Source organism: Dreissena polymorpha, chromosome 16 (assembly GCF_020536995.1).
Source record: "Dreissena polymorpha isolate Duluth1 chromosome 16, UMN_Dpol_1.0, whole genome shotgun sequence".
Taxonomy (NCBI): Eukaryota; Metazoa; Mollusca; class Bivalvia; order Myida; family Dreissenidae; genus Dreissena; species Dreissena polymorpha.
The window spans coordinates 4,267,244-4,287,962 of NC_068370.1; the positions used below are offsets into that span (position 1 = coordinate 4,267,244).

Below are 20,719 nucleotides of genomic sequence, written 5' to 3' on the forward strand. Positions count from 1 at the left end.
TATGCTTCCATTGAATGTTTGCTTAAAGTAAGTAACTTCTAAACGAAAATCCTGTGTAGGCGGAAATTGTCGTCCCTGATTAGCATTTACGAACAACACAACCTAATATGGAACGACACTTTACGCACATGCATTAAGCCCCTTTCTACCAGAGCGTTGCTCATTTATAATGCAAAGTGTATTCTTTAGATGCAGGCCATCAGTGATGTTCAAACTAACGCCTTAAAAAATCACACAATTTTACTTATTTGCATTTTAAATAGGGCGCATGCACATTTCAATATACTTCTACTATTGAAATGGATAATATATTTTGTGACATTACGAGGATTGCTTATATAAAGTATAAATTTAATTTTTTTTAATGAGCACGGATGGCTCGGCAGAGCTTGAGCGTGCACGTTGCGACCGCAAAAAGCTAAACGTGCTGGTGAAACCGTATTGGGTTCGAGTCGACGGCTGGTGACGTCTGTCTTGAGAGGCAATACAGGCGGCGCAGCCCGCGATGGATGGAAAGAAGGTCTTTATTGATTGTCAGCACCACCTTGGCGCGGTTACCGTTTTTTAAGGGCAACCAGACATAAATTGTCTTTAAACTGTCAACTTGTGCACATCAAGGTCTCATTGGCAACCGTGCACTGGTCTTTTTTGCTCAGAATTATTTTGCGGAATACTCGGGATAAACTTGACCTACTTGCTCAGAATTAAATATTTTCCCTTGAACGATCACATGAGCAGGTCTGCGCATAATGTAGTCATGAAGACTCAGCAATGACATGTAAATAAACTTCTGAATTGCACACACCTATGAGCAAGGTTCGCCTAACGATGTAAGCGTAAGACTTTATACAAGGGTCAGTGGTTCGATCCTAGTTGAGGATTATTTTGTGCGTGTTTTTCTCTTTAATTGTAATCTTTTCTACTGAAGCTCTTTAGTTCCAATGTTGACATATATCAATTTAAAGCTTTAAAAGACAAGCATTAATGCATGCCACAATCTGTGAAAAGGTCCCTTTAAATAACTTGAGCCAGTATAATGTACGTAGTTAATAGTCAATGCTTTATATTACAAAAATAACAATTGTGCTTTAATATAAAAAATGCAGTATATAACAATTAAAAAATAAATTATGTATTAAAAAATAAGTTGTTTGTTTAATATATAACTTATTATTGTTCATAGATATGCATCTTTAAATGTGCGTTGTCATTATACTGCATTCAAAAACAAGGAAGATTTATCTCGGTGTAAAGAAAAATATAATTGTCATAGTTTCAGTTTATGGATTGTTTGAATAGTGTTTGCAGATAAGATTAGTGTAATCATTCAGCTTCATGAGATCGACAAGACCTCTTGCAAAAGAAAAATTTAGGATGTATGTGTTTATATTATGTATAATCTGTTCTCATTATATTATTTTTCTCATTGCTAAATTTGAACTTATTCAGTAAGTCAAAGGTGTAAAAGAATCTCTTATTATAAGAATTAATATTTCGAATGATGTTGCTTAACTTAAAATATTAATCTTTCATATATAACACGTATTTTACTTAATAGCCTTTTCTTTACCGTATACGATACTGCTTATGCATATGCTGTTATTATGTTTATCTTTATGACATAATTGTATGCGAAATATCTACTATTTAGACGATGTTCACTATGCAGGTCCCAATACATATTTGTCTTGTCTTGCAAAAAAATAATAATATTAGGCCAAACGGGGCCAGCCAAAAACACGCAGCCTGGGAAGAATCTACCCTGTCCGCCTTTGAGAACACGAAGCCTAAATTCATCACTGCATAATAGTTTACATTTATAATCGTTAAATGTGATTTTATTTGGTTTCATCGTCGCATGTATATCTATTTACTCTATTTAATCGTAAGTGTAGATGTGAAATACGAATAAAACGCAAAAACGTGTGTACCTATGAAAACAAAGTTTAAAGGCTGGATAGCTATTGGTAAGTTAAACGGTCGTTATCTGATTAACAATGTATGCAAACAAAATATCATTTAACAACATGTAGACAAATCAGAATGCTTTTTGTGTTATTTGAGAATGGTAAAGATCAGAATCGGGACAAGGATAAAGTGGCTGCAAACATTGCTGCCCATACTTACTGCGACGTTCGCGACGAGCACGTAGAGCTTTTGAGGTAAAATATACTAATTAGCGATACTCAAATGTTTTACGCACAACATATTTCATATTGAAAGTGCAAATGGGATCCATATGGGTCCCATCTAGGTTGCCCCAGATGATTCCAGTGTCAAGTGGGTTCAATATGGGCAGCCAATACACTTAATAACGCATGGGCGGTCCAAATATATTCAATTTGGAACTTTGATATTGAATTTGATTGTTAATTGTGATGTGGATGTGTTGCGGTTATTTATAGATAAAATCCACTGAAGTATCATGCTTTGTATGTTAGGTGTACACACATTACGATATCTTTGTTTTACCAAGAATTTTTGACGCTTCTAAATTAATCCAAAATAAGGTCAATGTCAATGTCCAAATGAGGTCAAGGGATGTAGGTGAAATGATAGCGCTTAAAGTTAACATCATTGAAACAAGCACTTGTTGTTTAAATGTGAATTAATAAAATAAAACCTTATTCAATGTAGTTTTTAATTAAAATCAAAAATATGTTGTCATATACCGAATGTTATTGACATTAATCTATATGCTGACACAATAGAGGTATATCCTGCCTTCGAAACGTATTACAAAGTATTTACATTTGGGTCAAGATTGCTGACATAAACTGTCCGTCTGATTTTCAGCAATCTTGGTTGGATCTGTGTTTCCAATGTTTGCAATGGTGGATTCGGAGACAATCCATCGGAATATAGTTTTGTGTCATATGCGGTCAATATTAGAGTGCCCCTAAATGTCCTGATGCAATTAAAAACATAAAAATACTTGGCTTACTATTTAGCTACAATCATTTTGAAGTAAGATAATTTTTTAAGATGATCTATGCTTAGAGAAGAGAATGGGGTTAAATGGCCTTCGGGCGTCCATCTTAGAACTAAAGAAAGTAAAATGTACTGTGCAAGTAGTGAAGTAGTGCTGAATAGAATTCACTACGACAATAGATGGAAAATGTCCTTACTTCATGACTGCCTTTTTATCAACATACACTAACATTGGAACCTTAAAATACTGATAACGTTGCTGGGCCAAGTTGATTACCCTGGTAACATATGACAATTGCCTGCCATGGATCGGATTGCCCTTCTCTTTTATGTTCAATTAACAGTCGCTGATTATTCTACCAATATCAATTTGGTGTTTATTATTTGTTCGATTGTTAATCCTTTAATGATTTCGATGAAATTGTTTGTTTGTTTGTTTGTTTTAATATTACGGGACTCGGGCGTAACTACTTTTTTACTTGAGACATCTGCAAGTAGGGACTGATATTAAATTGAAAAAGGACACACACACAAAGGCAGGCGCGTATCATATTTATGTTTGTTTTAATATTCAAGCATCCTTATAATGTAAGTAAATGCATGTGCAACTATGAAGTATTTTATGTTGGTTTTTACTATATTGAGATTTAAGTGTCCAATGTATTCAAGTATCGCAAAACGTAGATGAGAAAGTGTTAAAAGGCGAATAAAAAATAAACAAACTCATAGCCAATATTTAATAACGATGAGTTCACACCAAATTGAATTAACCAATGTGTTTTCTTTAAAAAAATATTGTTTTCTTTAAAACATTTCAAAGTAACTCATCATCAATAGATCACTATTTTATGAATGTCGATATGGTATTAAATAGAAAACATGTTTTTCAATTATAAACCATATAGAACGACTGTGACTGGTTTCCCTTTGTTACGCAAAATAATGCAACATCAGTTCACGGTTAGATCTTTGAAAACAGCTTAAAACCCACATCCACAGCAAAATCAATGTATCGATTGAAAAAAAGATTAAATGATGCAATGTTCAATAATTGAAAACATATATGGGCCGCGGTTCAACAAAGAAATTACCTAATTAGTTGATTTAATCAAAGTATCAAATTATGGGATACTAATAATTTGTATATGCGCTACATTAAGTCTTTTTACGAATCAATTCTATGCTCACTGTTTTATGTCTGGATAATAAAAAGCGGTACATAGACTTGTAGCTAATCAATACCGACTCTAAAATTTGACTGTACTCAAAGTTTCACAACACTTATTTCAGTCAATGGGAATCCAATTTTCGTCCCTCATTTGCAAAAGTTTCAGCAAATCTACTTTCTGCAAATGAAGCGCAGATTCCAGATCGCTAGAAGTAACAGACTTAAAGAACCCGCCGTCTAATCGGCTTTCCTCACAGACCTTCGCCAAGTCATTCATCTTACACAGATTCAATCTGTCAACGAGTTCGCAGCAGTTAAGCTCGATGAACGGCTTTACTTTGGATTGGCTACTCTGCGCCATTGAACCCTTCGATGTCATCGGTTTGACAATCGCCGTATTCGCAGCAACCTTTGCGGCGCCCTTTTTCATGCCCGTCCTTGGGTCTAGCATGTCCTCTTCTTTAACCTCGTCATAATGTATGCTGTCGTCATCATAGTCTTGGCGATTATCAGGTGTTTCGTTGGCTTTCATTGGCTTGACTGGGGATGTTTCTTTTTTTCTCACAAAATGTGTGTCTTGCGTGAATATCCCTTTGTGCTTTAGATGAAAAGACGTATTGTGTTAAAATATTCAGTAGTTGGAATTCATGAGAATAAAAGTATATACGTTTGCGAGAATATGTTTAATATATTTATTTTATGAGCAATAGCAAATTAAATGAAAATGTTAACATTTTACCTGTTTCTCTTTTACTTCTTTCAAAGAAAAGTCAGCTGAAATAATTCAAATACACAGTTTACAACATGTTTGAGTTGTTTGATTAAAACCGAAGTGTTCCAGCTTCAATATTCATATGATCAGATGTAGCTGGTATTCTAATATACCTTGATAACTCTTAAACCGCCGTAGCAAGCAAACAAAAACGTCTTAATATGCAATTAATATGTGTATATATGTAAATAATCAATAAAGCTTCATACCACTAGATAAAGGATACACGGAGGCAAGGTCGCCAAAACCAGTGGGCGATACCACTTGCCCAGGCTGCCCCTTTGACCAGTCTGAAATATACAGGAATGAAGTTTACGTCAATGCCGTGGATTTCAAAGTCCATCTGTGGTTATTTGTTTGTAAAAAAAACAATTGTAAGAATCACATTCAATTGCATTGCAAAACCGCTTATTTAGAACCATATATCCCTTGCTAGGCAAGTTAGTTACTGTAAATGATTACAAATATTACACTTCTATGTTTGTGTGATCGTGTTTTGCATTCAATCGCTGTCATAACTAAAGCACTAAAATAAACAAATGGATGCGAAATAATAAACTAAGAACGTACTTTGAGCATGTTTCGGTTCCTCCGGTATTTCGTAGTCATCCGCACTAACAGGGGCACTTGCATGGACTATCTGTCGCGGAGGGTTGTAGTAAGTATGTGTTACTTCTGCAGATTTATCTGAAAATATATTAAAATGAAAAGGTAATACATTCGATGGTACAGTCAGTGTGATTAAAATAGTGTATGCGTATTATGCGCAGACGTGGTCAAATTAAGTAAACATTTGTTTAGAAAACAGTTTATAAACGTTGCATACATAAAACAAAAAACTAAACAATTCTTTGTTGTTATATTCAGCTTCGATTCGGATTGGTACGTAGTAACATACGTACTATATTCATACGTGTAATAAAAACAAGAGTCTTTGAAAACAAGAGTATTTGCTCAGCAATTTTAATTAGAATAGTATTAACAATACAGACAGCAAATATAGAAACATGTTCAAACCAGGAGCTTTAGGTTTCTGTGGATTCCTGGATGGCAACGCGGGTGGTCGGTCGTCCTCAACAACTGTCAATATGTATAAGTATATATTATTGTGTAATGTATACGTATATAGTATTGTGTGATGTATACGTTGATAGTATTGTGTAATGCATACGTGCATACGTAAAAAGCAATGTTTAATGTATACATATGTGATATTGGGTAATGCATGAGCTAAGATCGAAGGTCTATTACGTATTTTCAGGTTTTTTTATATATTGATTCATACGTCTATACATTATTTGCATTGAACTAGTGTTTTAACAAAATTAAAAATTAATAGACATACGTTAATTTAGTTAGTATTTTAACACCTTTAAAAAAATGGTTGTATTAGTCCATAATATTGCTGTCGACCTATAATGCGATATTATCATTTAAAAAGAAACCGTATTTTAACTAAAACCCTATACATGTACTAACCTGGGGGATGGATAGCTCGTTTTTCAACACGTTTGGCTTTTGGTTGTGCTTCTAGAGGCGCACCTACAATCAAATCACGCACACGTGCGTTCTTATATAATATGGTCGACTTAGTAGTAGCAATTAAATTAATATCTGTGTAGTGGTCGTTTTAGTTTAAAAAGTTTCTGTAGTTCGTGAACCCTAGTATTGCTAGCTAGCTATCTAACTAATGCATTGATGTATTTTCAACTTTCTTTTAATATGAGTCGCGTTCTTGGGAAACAAGTCTTTATGCATATGTGTAAAGTCTCGTCCCAGATTTGCCTGTGCAGTCTGAAGAGGCTTATAAGGTACTTTCGGATATCATGGAATTGTTCGATATACACAATTTTATCCAGAACGAAAATCCAATCAAGATGGAAAGTGTGTCAGAGATTAGCTTATGCAGACTCGATATTCTTACCTGGAACGACACAGTCCGGACATGCATTAATCCCCGTTTTCCAACAACTTCGCATATATTTTTACACGTTTTGATTTTATGTAACCGTAACATAGCAGTCGAAATCGGTCAATCGGTTTAAATTGTATGATACGAAATTACAACAGGTAGACATGAAAAATGGTCAATTTAAATTTAAGACAATATCGTTAAAAAGTTGCCTTGCATAGCCCCTTAGTATTTGTATAAAACTAGGCATGCAAACAAATAATAATTTTTTTTATCTAAGGACTGTGAATAGTAGAGCAAATTGTGATAATTTTTAGTGACCAAGCAGCCTTACCCTTTTGTGAAGAGGCGTCCGATGGTTGGCGTGTTGTTTCGATTGGGTTTGGTTTTGGTAGAACTGCTGGTGGAGCGCCTGAATGTGAACAAGCAAGCAATCATAAGGGCCTTATGGTAGTTTATATTGGAATAATTAGTTGTAGAAATAATTAAGCTGAACAGATGGAATCGATATTTTATTTGATATAATCCGTGTACGTTAATTCGTTAAAATGAATAATACGATCAAAAAACGATCGATTTGCAAAAAAACCCTGCTAAAATCAATAAATAGGTTTGCACAGAACAGTGACCGCGCTGGTTAAGTTACAAAGGGCACTTCCGTACATATGAAGCCACAAATTGAATCAGGAAGTCATTACGATATGTTCTTGGTGTGAGTTGAATACCTTAATTGTTACAGTTATCAGTATTCAGTTAACATTAATGATTACTTAATCGTGATAGTGCCAAAGCCGTCGCACTCTTTAATTATAAGAAAATTATCAATAACACACTTGTGTTGTGTGGACGCATACGTCAAGTAGCTCCCGTGTATAATATTGAAGAGAATTTAGAAAATGGACAGCTGTTGTTAAATATTAATTGATGTATTTCTTCATATATCCGAAAATATATGTAAGTATCTTTGTTATTGCCTTTAGTAAAACATTAAAAACAGTCAAATGTATCCACAATGTAATTGTCTGGATCCACACTTTACTTTAACCCGTAAACCTTCAACGTCTAAAACAGTCGAGTCGCGCCATCAGTATGACATTGTTTGGTCTAAAAATCCACCAAAAACAAATTTGGTCCATGCCTGCATCTCATTACTCGTATAAAGTTACATTTTCTGGCCTGTAAATAGACAGGACTGTGTTTTATATAAATAGATGTTCATATTGGAGCAACTTTTGTTCGTTTTTTATGCATTTCACAGCCTTACCCTTCTGTCTAGAGGTGCCAACAGGTTTGTTTGGTTTAGCGATTGGTTTTGGTTTTGGTGACACTGCCGGGACTGAGGGTAAATGAGCGCCTGTATATGACCATAACATAACAATAAGTCATTACGGCATTGTAAAAAATCAAGGTAGTTAATATGCAAATAACTTGTTTAGAAATGATTAAGCTTCAAAGATGAACCCGGTAGTTTCGTTGGTATCATCTGTACATGTGTATTCGTGGAAATGAACAATGCGACTAACAAAACAAATGAGCACTTCCATTGGCTTAAACCGGACAAAAGCACAGAACAATAGCCGCATAGGTTAATTTGCAAAGGTTGATTGATTCATGAAGAAATAACAATCTGTCTTGGCTCCATTCTAAATTATTTCAGTTATCAACATTAGGTTATTACTAATAATTGTTTGATTGCCACAGTTCCAACGCCATTGCATTGTTCGATTATACGAAGACAGCTAATTTGACAAATTGTAATGTTCATTTATTAACCCATTTATGCCTAGTGAACTCTCCCATCCTTCTAAAATGGATCAATTTATTTCCAAAATTAGGGATGTCTAGTATATTTATTGTCTATATTTAGAATATTTATTACAGAAATTCCTTTAAGCAAACAGCGCAGACCCTGATGAGACGCCGCATTATGCGGCGTCTCATCTGAGTCTGCTATGTTAGCCAAGGCCTTTTTTTTTTAGACGCTAGGCATAAATGAGTTAATAGATTGTTATGTTCATTTTTTAATCAAGCTGCTCACATTGAGCCGCATTGTTTGATTAAAGAGAATAATTATGCCGGAGAGACCTATTTGAGGTTTATAGGTTTAGAAGTTTTATTTTTAAATATAAATTTATGGGATATATCCTAAAATAATTCTTCATTCACGCTGTGTGTTTGTCCAAAACATAAATGTTATGTGTCAAACAAACATCTTAAATTGTAAAATGTATCCGTAGCGTCCTTTTTGGGACAGTCGATCCATGCCATAAGCGTGATTAAATTTAGTCTATATGTAACATCAAACAAAACATTGGAAAGTTCCCGCCAGAATATCATATAGGTAATTTATATTTATTGATATTGTATTTTTGTACGACCTTCGTGACGCGAGGCTACTGATAATCCCTGCGTGTGATTTTCTAGCCCAGATAATTATATACAATAGCCTGTATGTTCAACGCCTTTAGAATGCAAAGCATTAACCTTTAAAGGGCCTTTTTCACAGATTTTTGCATGTATTGGAGTTTGTCATTTAATGTTTTATATTGATAAATGTTAAAATTTGATCTAAAAACATCCAGTTACAAGAGGGCCAAGATGGCCCTAGTTCGCTCACCTGAGAGTAGTCGGTTAATTTAATCTTTACCAAATGTAAAACTTTACCTAGAGATTGTCCAGACAAACATCCTGGTCAAGTTTCTTCATTATTGAACCAAAATACTGGCGTATGGAGTGTTTTTGTTTTTGTAAGATTTGACCTGATTACCTATATTTTGAGTTGACCCCCCCTTACCAAACATCGAAATTTGCTTACAAAAATAAATATAATGACCAAGCTTCATAAAATCTGAAACTCATTTGTGACCTCTAGAGTATTTACAAGGATTTTGTATAATATAATGGAAATTTGAACTATCTAAGGGCAATAATTGTGGCATTAATTAATTGATTTTGCTCATTATCAAACTTGACGGAGATCTTTCAGCAACTTTGATAAAGAATGCTTGAGAAATGTGAATGCTATAGTGTTTTCGGACGGCGGACAAAACCAATCCTAACACCTCACCTGAGCAATCAGGTGAGCTAAAAAGTGTGTCTCAACGATCTGAGCCATTTTCCAACTTGAAATCAATAAAACCAATGTATTGACTAAGTTTCACGATGATTAGGCAAAAATGTGACCTTTAAAGTGTTGGATCACAAGGTTTCTCGTTAGTCACATAAGGAAAAATGCCCCATCCCCTGGCGGCCATGTTTTTTTACCGATCGGTACCATTTGCGAACACATCTGAGATATATATATTAAACCAATCTTTACACCAAGTTTCATGATGATTGGGCAAATAATGTGAGTTCTAGTGTTCATAAGCTTTTTTTTTACTATATAAATATAAGAAAACTGCCCCTCCCCCCGGCAGCTATGTTATTCAACTGACCGGAACCATTTTTGAACTCAACTCCTGTATCAACGAAACAAATGTTCTTACAAAATTTCATGAAAATTGGGCCAAAAATGTGACTTCTAGAGTTTTCACATGTTTTTCACTATATACATATAAGAGAACAATGCTCCGCCCACTGGCGGCCACGTTTTTTCACCGATTTGGACCATTTTCAAACTCGTCCGAGATATCAATAAAACCAATATTGTGACCAACTTTCATGTTGATTGGGCAAAAATGGTGACTTCTAGAGTGTTTACAAGGTTTCTCTATAGCCAAATAATGAAAACTGCCCCGCCCACTGGAGGCCATGTTTTTCATCGGACCGAAACCACTTTTGAGCTCAACCAACATATCATTAAAGCAAACATTTTGACCAAACTTCATGAAGATTGGACCAAAAATGTGACTTCTAGAGTGTTAACATGTTTTCACTATATACATATAGAGAAAAATGCCTCGCCCACTGGCTGCCATGTTTTTTCACCGATCTGGACTATTTTCGAACTCGTCCGAGATATTCAATAAAACCAATGTTTTGACCAACTTTCATGATGATTGGGCAAAAATTGTGACTTCTAGAGTGTTTACAAGGTTTCTCTATAGCCAAACACGGAAAACTGCCCCGCCCACTTGCGGCCATGTTTTTCAACGGACCAGAACCACTTTTGAACTCAACCAACATATCATTAAGGCAAACATTTTGATACAGTTATATGAAGATTGGGCATGAAATGTGACTTCTACAGTGTTTACAAGGTTTTTCTTTTTTTCGATCTAGTGACCTAGTTTTTTACCCAGCATGACCCAGTTTCGAACTCGATCGAGATATCATTGGGACAAATCTTCTGACCAAGTTTCATGAAGATCGGACAATAAATGTGGCCTCTAGAGTGTTTACGCACAAATGTGGACGGACGACGGACGGACGGACGGACGGACGACGGTTAAAGACCGGTCACAAAAGCTCACCTGAGCAATCAGGTGAGCTAAAAAAAACAATAATAAAATTAAAGAGAAAAAATAACCCTCAACTGGGCTCAAACAACTGACCCCTGGAAAAAGTCAAGCGCTAAGACCAATCGACCATCTGTGATTGTACAATAAGTGATGTATTTTATACTATATGTAAGCAATCCTCGTAGTATCACAAAATATAACGACAACAACATATCTCTCCAAATTAACCAATCGTTTCGCGTTGCATCGCTGTATAATATCAAGGTTTTTAAATCGTCAAAGATGCATATAATGGATATTTTAGAGCATGGCAAATGCTCCTTACTACTTTGTCTCACAAATATCAGAGTAACAACGAAAATGTGCGACTCTTAAACAATTTGTTTTAATTTTGTCATTCTACCAAAACGCGAACGGCCCCTTTAAACTTGAAGGTGTAACAGTTTTGCAATACATTATTCAGACAGGTAGGATTGTAAACAAAATGAAACAGGATCATATTGCAAGTACACGTTAATCTCGATGTTTTGCATTGATATGTGTTGGTGCAGATCAGTATTGCAAACCATATTCTTTAAACAGTAAAACAGATATTCAAGTCAGAAGGTTGTTTAACCATTGATTTGTGTATTAAAGCAGTCTAAAAAATTCCGTTTAAATAGCTTTGATAACGAAGTTTGTCATGGATAACAATCTTGGTTGAACAGTCTGAAAGTCAAATATTTTAAAGTGCATAAACTTATTTTAAAATAATGCATTATTAGAGTAGACAATTAGTTGAGTCGATGTTTCAATTTTTACACTGATAGTTGTGTACATATTTCACATTCAATTTGCCATTGACACAATGAAATAATTCGCAACTAACTCGCCGTTTTCGGTTTCGCATAAACTAGTCTGGAAACTGTTCAATTCACCAACGAATTAATACAATATTTTCAAAATAAATGAAGCGTCTAATGATTTAGTAGACATCAATAGATTGTAATATACTTATATGATATAAATGGGCTTCATTTACGCTCGTAAGTATATTCTGGAAATATTAATTTGTTATATTTGCATCACAATTATTAATGCATATTGTAAACGAAAACTACCATTGTATATTGGTTACTTTCACTGATAAAAATGTGATATTGCATATAACTGAATATAAATAATCGGATAGCGACTGAACGAATAAATCAGTACCATACAAACACCAACAATAAATGACAGCTGGTTAGGATTTAATTTAGGATGAATAAAAGCAAAAAGAGACAGGGCGAATAAGCGTGTAACAAAAATAGCTAAAAGATGGTTGACTACACCGTGGATACAACCCAGTACCAATTGACGAATACAGGGTTACGAAATAACCATGCATAGTTTAATTACAGTTTACAAAACAATGTAGACATGCTGAAAATATATCCAATTTATGTTTATATAATTTCACAGAGCCAGTCACACATACTAAAAAAAGGCTGCGACAGGGGCCCTACACATACTAAAAAAAGGCTACGACAGGGGCCCTATTGAAAGCCAAATAGTTTCGTCACAAACAGTTGCTTCAAAGATTATTTCGTTTTAGGAAGAATGGGCGTACGTTTAGCAAACATTTTAAGAAAAATCTGGAAATAAATCGTTCAACAGAAATTATTGCAAATAATTTTCTCCAAACGCGGTAAAAAATTACCCTCAACAGTAAATCTTTAACTTTATCGGAGGAAAGACACGTATCGGGGTCCACCATCCTTCGAGAGAATATAGACAGGCAGCCTTCGACTAAATCGGATATAAAAGCATAAAGCACGACAAAAATGGTTCTATATAGCGTTAATTTGTTTAAATAGTGCATACACATATATGATTAAAATGTTATGTTTATGTTAATATATTGTGTTCTTTAAGTCAACTTAATTGTTTTATGTACTCATTTTGTTTTTAGCGAGACGGAAGGGACTTGGGCTGATTGACAATCAAACGTTGATGGTAAGGATACGCTTGTAATTGAGCCTTGTTGTGAGAAAACTGGGCTTAATGCATGTGCGTAAAGTGTCATCCCAGATTAGCCTGTGCAGTCCGCACAGGCTAATCAGGGACAAAACTTTCCGCTTAAACTTGATTTTCGGTAAGGAGGAACTTAAAACTAAAAAATACCATAAAAGCGGAAAGTGTCGTCCCTGATTAGCTTGTGCGGACTGCACAGGCTAATCTGAGACGACACTTTACTCACAAGCATTAAGCCAATTTTCTCAGAACATGACTCAATTACATTTGTGCTTGGTGCGATGTTTGTTGACGAAGTGTAATAGGGTTATAGCCACCTCGATTGTTTTACACCATAAGCATGGCGTGTTCTTAATCTACGTTAAATGTTTAAATGCAAGTTCTTAAAATATCAGCACTGTAATCAAAGACGAACAATATTATATAAAATTACAGTAAAGTTAACATTTTGTACGCTGCTTATTATTATTCAATTTGACTATAATAGTACTCGAAACAATATGTACATAAACAGTATAAGCTGACTATAATAAACAGCGTACATAAAATGAATATATCAGGCATCTGATAGTTAAACTTGCAGTTGTATGTGAATAAGGCACAAACTACGTGAGTAGCCAGTGCGAAGTGCTAAAAAATATAGCAATCTCTGAAATAAGACTTAAAACCAAAACGGCCAGTAAATGAAATGATAGTACAAGACGGGCTACATTTTCAACTCTTGCGTAAATCTTCGTGATAGTAATTGTCATTATTTAATAGCATTCAGCAATGTGATGATGAGTATGCATAGCTAATAAATATATATAACAGTGAAACAAATAAGAGAATCATGTACACATGTATTTAAAAACAAAACTTGACCTGGCGAGAGACCAGGTTTTCCGGGTCGCGGCGGCGGCCTTGGCGGCTCTTCTTCTGGTACGGTTGGCTTGTGATGTGCTGTAACTAGCACAATAAAGATCATTTTATTTGACTATACATGTACAACTAATAATGAGACAATATGATGATACAATAGACAAGTAAGGTTCAAATTGCAGTTTGTGTAAACATAATTTGAACATGGATATAAGAAATTCTATATTAATATTTATGTCTTATAGATGAAAGATCATCGATAACACTGGTACATATGTATAATTTTTTTATAACAGACCGATCTGTAAAACAACCATTGTGTATGTGTGTCGTATGAACAAATATGCACAGAATAATTGGGTTTGCCTAAAAATGTACATGTTTTGTGTTCATGAAATAGTTTTCAGCTGAACAGCAGAAACTTATTTGCAATTAAAAACAACTTTACTTTCTTTTGTTTTATGTTACTACTTCTAGTGTACTTTTATTATAGTGTTTTATTTATCAGCGTTTTATATGTTAAAACAGCAAATAACTGCCGTGACCTACCGGGCTTATCAAGGTTGAACATTTTTGGAGAAGGAGTATTATTATAGAACTCGACGTATATTGTATCCACAACTTCGTGGGAACTCGAGATGTTCGAAACATTAAACACTTTCTCATAGATTTCTGAAATATCGCCATCGTCCTCCAAAACGTTGACCTCAATGTCACGGATTTCCGGATGGTCCAATGGCAGGACTACCAGTGTACGCTTTCTATAACTGTCTGTGTCGACTGTCTCCATCCCTTCTACGGCCTTGTAGTGACCAACGAGGACATTTTGGGTCACCAGTCGATTCAGTTGAAGCGTTTCTGTAAACAATTTTAGCATGTAGCATTATGACTATTTTCAAATAGTGTGTGCTATGTTTCTCCTGTGCATTGACATCCTTCTGTGGTCACAGTTTGGAAGCGCTGTATCTAATGTGACCTCACCAGAATGCCAATACAAGAGAAATCAGGTGCTAGATTCACATAAATAATTATTGAACTAGGTCGTTTTGGTCGTTTGCTTTTGGACTTGTACATCTCGGACATTAAATCTAAAATTAATTTATGGATATTTGCAAACGCATTGGGTTGTTTTACTATGTTTCTTATTCCAAACACAAATATGTGGTATACTGTTGCACAGTACACACAACTGGCCCGTTGAGCTTCAAACCCAAATTATTGAAAGTATAAGTATTTACAATAATATTTATATTGAGTGTATAATATTATGCAACTAAATTCAGTTTAGGAAATGAGGCATCCAAGACACACAAGTCGCCTTTTAAACATAGGAGCACGCTAGAAACTGCATCATTTTTATTCTAACAACTGTCACGACAAAAATCGCTACACGTTTCGGAATATTTTATGTCACCGTTCACTGTATATGTCACCGTTCAATGTAGTCATTGTATTTTCAGCACTGTGTCGTTATTATAATGTAAAACACATGATATGGTTGCAAAGCGGACTTTTTTAGATTTCTGATAAATGTTTTGACAAAACCCTATCTAGATGAAGGCTTAATGGTGTCACTTTCAGTACTCTCTTTCGGACGCGTACCTGGTAAAAAGGCCCTTAAAACAGCTTAGCAAAACAATCAGAGCCTTGATTAACATAAATTCTATCTCAACATGTAGGTTACTCCCATAAAGGTTATATGTGTTATTGAAAGTGTAGGATAAAACTAGACTGAAGTTCAAAAAGTGCATTTATTTATCATGGTTTGACAATCTAACATTTAAAAAACGACATATAAAATAAAAACTGATTTAGTTTATGTTGACATCGAAAGTTCATTAACGTATTCTTAAATGGTCATGTTTACGTATACTTATTATAAAAAAATCCAGCTGTCTTTCTTTTAAGTCTTTACATCAGCAGTATAAAGGATCTGTTTTGCTGTAACCTCTCTTCGTACATGCTCTGCTTTTTTAAATGCACAACCATTCAATCAAGATGCATATAAGGTTGTTGCGAGTGAAACCTAAACGTAGAATTAAACATCCGAATATGTTTCACTTCGTATAATGTTGAATGTTAAATTATAAGTTTAAGTTATAATATTAAATACTGAAGTTGAAGTTTCGATCGGGGCGAACATAAAATGAAGGCTTCCTTTTCTATCTGTAAGCGGAAAGTGCACCCGCATTGGGCATAAATTCATACGCCCACATAAGTAAACGATGCACTGTAAACAATAAAGGCAGTGCAGTATAAGTAATACCCGCCAGTAAACTGTTTACACAAATGGCAATGACAGATAAAAGTGTGCTTTTTATTAAAGCAGGAGTCATCACCTTTAAACAGCGAAGGACGTGGGCTTAAACTGTTTTAAAGGCGCGCCACTCTCACACTGACTACTTCATGCAATATACATCATTTTAAAGAAAAAATCACCCGGGTAATGTTTACCTGTGATTGTCCGCATGTTTTCAATGCCCTCCACCAAGTCTTGTGTGTAAACCTTGCGAATATCATCGTCAACGAATTTCACAATTTGCGGCATTTTGAATCTGCGAAATAAAAATGTAAACATCGTGATTATTTCATAACAAATATTAAAGAAAGTTGCAATAGAATTTTCTTTTACAGTTGCGGTCGCTAAAATAGCACTCTTCTTTATCTATGGAGGTTCATGTAAGCAACGTGATCTACATGTACATAGTAATTCTTCTGTTAATCCAATCACATAACGTATTTACACAAGGTCGTGCCCGAAAGACTCGCACATACATATACAAGATGTGTGACATATGAAATGATGAGTTCATGATAATATCATACACACTCCTCTACAAATATAATACTACAATTATGTTATAGTATGGTGCACGTGAGATATAAGGCGGGCAGGAAAAGCTATATAAGTGAGCCGTTGTATAACAAAACCGTTCATGGAACTGTTGGAAAGAGTAGATTGTCAATAAATGATTCGCGTTCTGAAAAAACTGGGCATAATGCATGTGCGTAAAGTGTCGTCCCAGATTAGCCTGTGCAGTCCTCACAGGCTAATCAGAGACGACATTTTCCGGCTTAATTGGATTTTTGCTTCAAGAGACTTCATTAAAACGAAAAATGTTAAAAAGCGGAAAGTGTCGTCCCTTATTAGCCTGTGCGGACTGCACATGCTAATCTGGGACGACACTTTACGCACATACATGTACCCAGATTTCTCAGATCGCGAGACAAATAATGAGACGCATTTACTAACCTGTCAATGACTTCTTTTATCGTATACTCAGTCTCATCCGACTCGCATCGGATCCAAGCGCGTTCAGTAACGGCCACCTTGGCGTACGTCGGTTTACCGGAAACGTTAAATTTAATGCACAAAACGTCTGGTGTTGTGCCTCTGCCTGGTAAGATACGGTCCAGTTCAATTTTTGTTCCTCCGGGTAAGTCCATTGGCTGATCGTCAGCCGAGTTTGCTTTCAGTGTCCTGCAGATCTTTGCAAAGCGCGGAAAGTCGGCAATGAGACCTTTTACTGTCGTATACGTCTTACCAGTGCATGTCTGGACTTTCGCCTTTCCCTTGTAATTCAAGGGGACCAAAATCTCTTCGCTTAAGCGCTCATACCCGAAATCATACTCGCCTTTAGTCGGTCGTATGCCTGATTGCCTGTTCGTAAAGTGTGCCGCCACTTTGTGTAAGACCAACTTGCTGTCTATTCCGATGATGTCATCTTTAGAGAACCCTTCCGATTCACTGTCCGAGCAAAAGCCTTCGGCGAGTCGCACGACGCACGGAAATGTGAACTTTCGCTCTAGTTCATCGAGTCTGTAGGTGGCGCTCGACCAGTTCATGACGTCAGCGGTAACACTCATGTCCAAACTGGAATGGTATAGTTGTTGTAAATCTTAAATGCAATAAGTTGCTTCTCCGGCATTTAAAAATATGCATGAAGGATTGTTTTTTAATATTTTGTATTCTTCCTGTTGTCTCTAACACCATTAAGTGGACGTTATATATAAGCTTTTTATTAACCCCCGCATAAAGATTTAACTGCTTCCGAGTAAACAATTTAATGATGTTATAACATGATTTTGTAAATAATTATCAACGTAGATCCTGGATTCGTTAACTTTAAAAACCCGGACGCGATAAAACTGTATCAATAATAATTTATGAGAGATTCAAAAATCGAACACACAATAAAAACGTAACGGCGCTGTATAAATTAAGACTCGGAAATGCCCTTTTGCATCGATTTTAAATAGTGTGTTATATTGTTCTTTTTAAAACATTCAAGTCAGATGAATTGCCGAGATTTCTACTACGTATCCGAAACCACACTATTCCCAACCATATTTCAAAACCAAAGAGTCATAAGTAGAAATTAGTTTTTTGGTTCCGAGGACACAGTTCAATTACAATAAAATAATAAGAAAGTAGTCAAAATGAGGTATACAAACTGTTTTACGCCATTTTGGTTTTGTGTTCTTTATTCGGATATTTTTACTGCAAAAGTAGTATGCATCAAAAATCAAAGTTTAAGAAAAAATACCGATCAATTAAGGATTCTCAGACATTCCATATTGCCAACCATCAATATTTGTTTCCCCTTTTCCCATTACCATTTGAGTCGCGTCCTGCAAAAACTATGCATAATGCATGTGCGTAAAGTGTCGTACCAGATTAGCCTGTGCAGTCCGCACAGGCTTATCAGGGACGACACTTTCCGCCCAAAGTAGATTTTTGCTAAGAAGAGACTTTCCTTAAACAGAAATAATCATAAAAGCGGAAAGTGTCGTCCCTGATTAGCCTGTGCGGACTGCACATGCTAATCTGGGATGACACTTTAAGCACATGCATTTTTTCTTAGAACTTGACTTTTGAACACTCGTATGAACACAAATATTGATGGAGCAAGACTTTTGTGTTATAATTTTATTTTTACACAAGTACATTATATATGCATGTATGAAAGTAACAAGGTTGTAAAAAGTAGATACAAATATAAGCACACAAATGTTGTTATCTCCCCTCAGAAACCCAGAAAAAAATGCCAAACTCTAGTCGTATGTCATTTTCAACTTTTTTTCATGTATCCTTGATTAAAAATAGTTTCACTGCACAAAGTGCAACTTACATATTTACTTTCAAAGCACCCACGCTTGAACAAATGTATATGCCATAAATATTCTGCAGTTGAATATTGTAGATGTTGCATACATTTATTAAATATTGTATTAAAATACAACTACCATAAACTGCTTACAAGTATGAATACAATGTAGTACATCACTTGTGAACAAAACCGATCGGGCCCGAAATAAATCACAGTTCATAATGCTAAACTAATCAATTATATCCAGAACTGCATAGTGCTCATATAGAATAGTTTAATTACTGTATATTGATATTGAGAAATAAATTGTTCCCATATAGACTAGTTCAGTTGTGCAAACGTATGTTCAAATATGTGAAAATGTTGGGTAGTTCATGATCAACGTTTGTCATAAAAAAACAATATGTCGTTGTAAAGATCAGGACGGCATTACTCACCTGAACGTTGGAATTGAAAATCCGTTTTCTATTTTATATGAGACATGATACAATTTTACTTGGTAAATAAATGGACTTGTTCACACTTTAGAAAATGTAATATCATTTTATGTATGTATGAACAAAACTATAATATTAGAATTGTCAATACACTTTTACTACCGTATATATAAAAAACGTTTACTATATTACTATATATTACTATAAAAACGTTAACAAAATGGTGGCCTGTCGTGGAAATCGAAAACATGGCCTCTCGATGTAAAGGCGAAAGCTGTGTGTTTACACCACAAAATTAATCTTTATTTCGTATTAGAACAACTTTTTTTGTTTTCATTTGACCAAATTATCGTAGTTTTACTCGCATAGTCAGAGATCGTTCGGTGTGACGGAAATGTACGAGATTACAGATTTAAATCTTTAAATACCATCTTTGGTAAATATATATTAGACAGATTTCACTAGTATAATCCGATGTATACCAAATTTTGTAAGTGGGTTTATTAATTAATTATTTCACCGGATAAATGTTTTGAGTAACAAAATAATGAGAACAAAACTGTTATATTAACATACTCACGTGTAAAATTACCGTAAGTATAACTGATTTCCCGAAATAGTCCTAAGTGTCAGTTCACATGCCTTTTAATACTTAAAATCATTATTCGTCACATTAATCTTAAAGCAATTTTCATGACACGTAAAATATTATAGACTTCGGTGTTGAACTAATTATAATTATCCCATACGCCTATGATACAAATGTACTTCCTTGTATTTAGTTTACTTTTTTCAGGAAGTAACAGCCAAACAAAATGTGAAAACGTGCATTTGAGTTACAAAGAGAGTCATTTATCCGCCTTCTAACATAGGACAGAAATGTCAGTTTTCTTCTTCCTTGTTGATAATTTATATCAATATGTTTATATAGTGTGTGAATAAAGATAAGTCTTGGTTTACACGGGTAAAGCTATCTGTTTTGCTCACAGGTAGAAATGTATTTATTATCGTTGTGTGAATGAATAAACTGGTTATACAGGTTTTTGAAGGTGACATATGTCCAATGGTGCGGAAATCAAGATTTCCTCGTGCACAGATTTGTAGGTTTAGTCATTCGACAGGCAAGCAG

General features: G+C 35.0%; 2 protein-coding genes across 4 annotated transcripts in view; one reads left to right on the forward strand and one right to left on the reverse strand.

The window, feature by feature from the left end:
* The window catches only part of LOC127862613 (steroid 17-alpha-hydroxylase/17,20 lyase-like), a 111,502-nt gene that overhangs the window by 38,823 nt on the left and 51,960 nt on the right, over positions 1-20,719 (forward strand). The window lies entirely within an intron of this gene.
* On the reverse strand, positions 3,655-20,505 carry LOC127862612 (uncharacterized). 2 transcript variants are annotated; one of them, XM_052401813.1, is made up of 13 exons: positions 20,171-20,505; positions 17,296-17,916; positions 16,497-16,597; positions 14,592-14,900; positions 14,046-14,129; positions 8,048-8,137; positions 7,118-7,195; positions 6,351-6,413; positions 5,889-5,951; positions 5,442-5,558; positions 5,081-5,161; positions 4,839-4,873; positions 3,655-4,697 (listed from the first exon to the last, which is right to left on the reverse strand). In XM_052401813.1, the coding sequence occupies exons 2-13, from the start codon at positions 17,907-17,909 to the stop codon at positions 4,218-4,220; spliced, it is 2,115 nt and encodes a 704-aa protein (XP_052257773.1). In that variant the 5' UTR covers positions 17,910-17,916; positions 20,171-20,505; the 3' UTR covers positions 3,655-4,217. The 2 variants fall into 2 exon arrangements, with proteins under 2 accessions (XP_052257773.1, XP_052257774.1); XM_052401814.1 differs by lacking the exon at positions 20,171-20,505 and adding an exon at positions 19,591-19,686.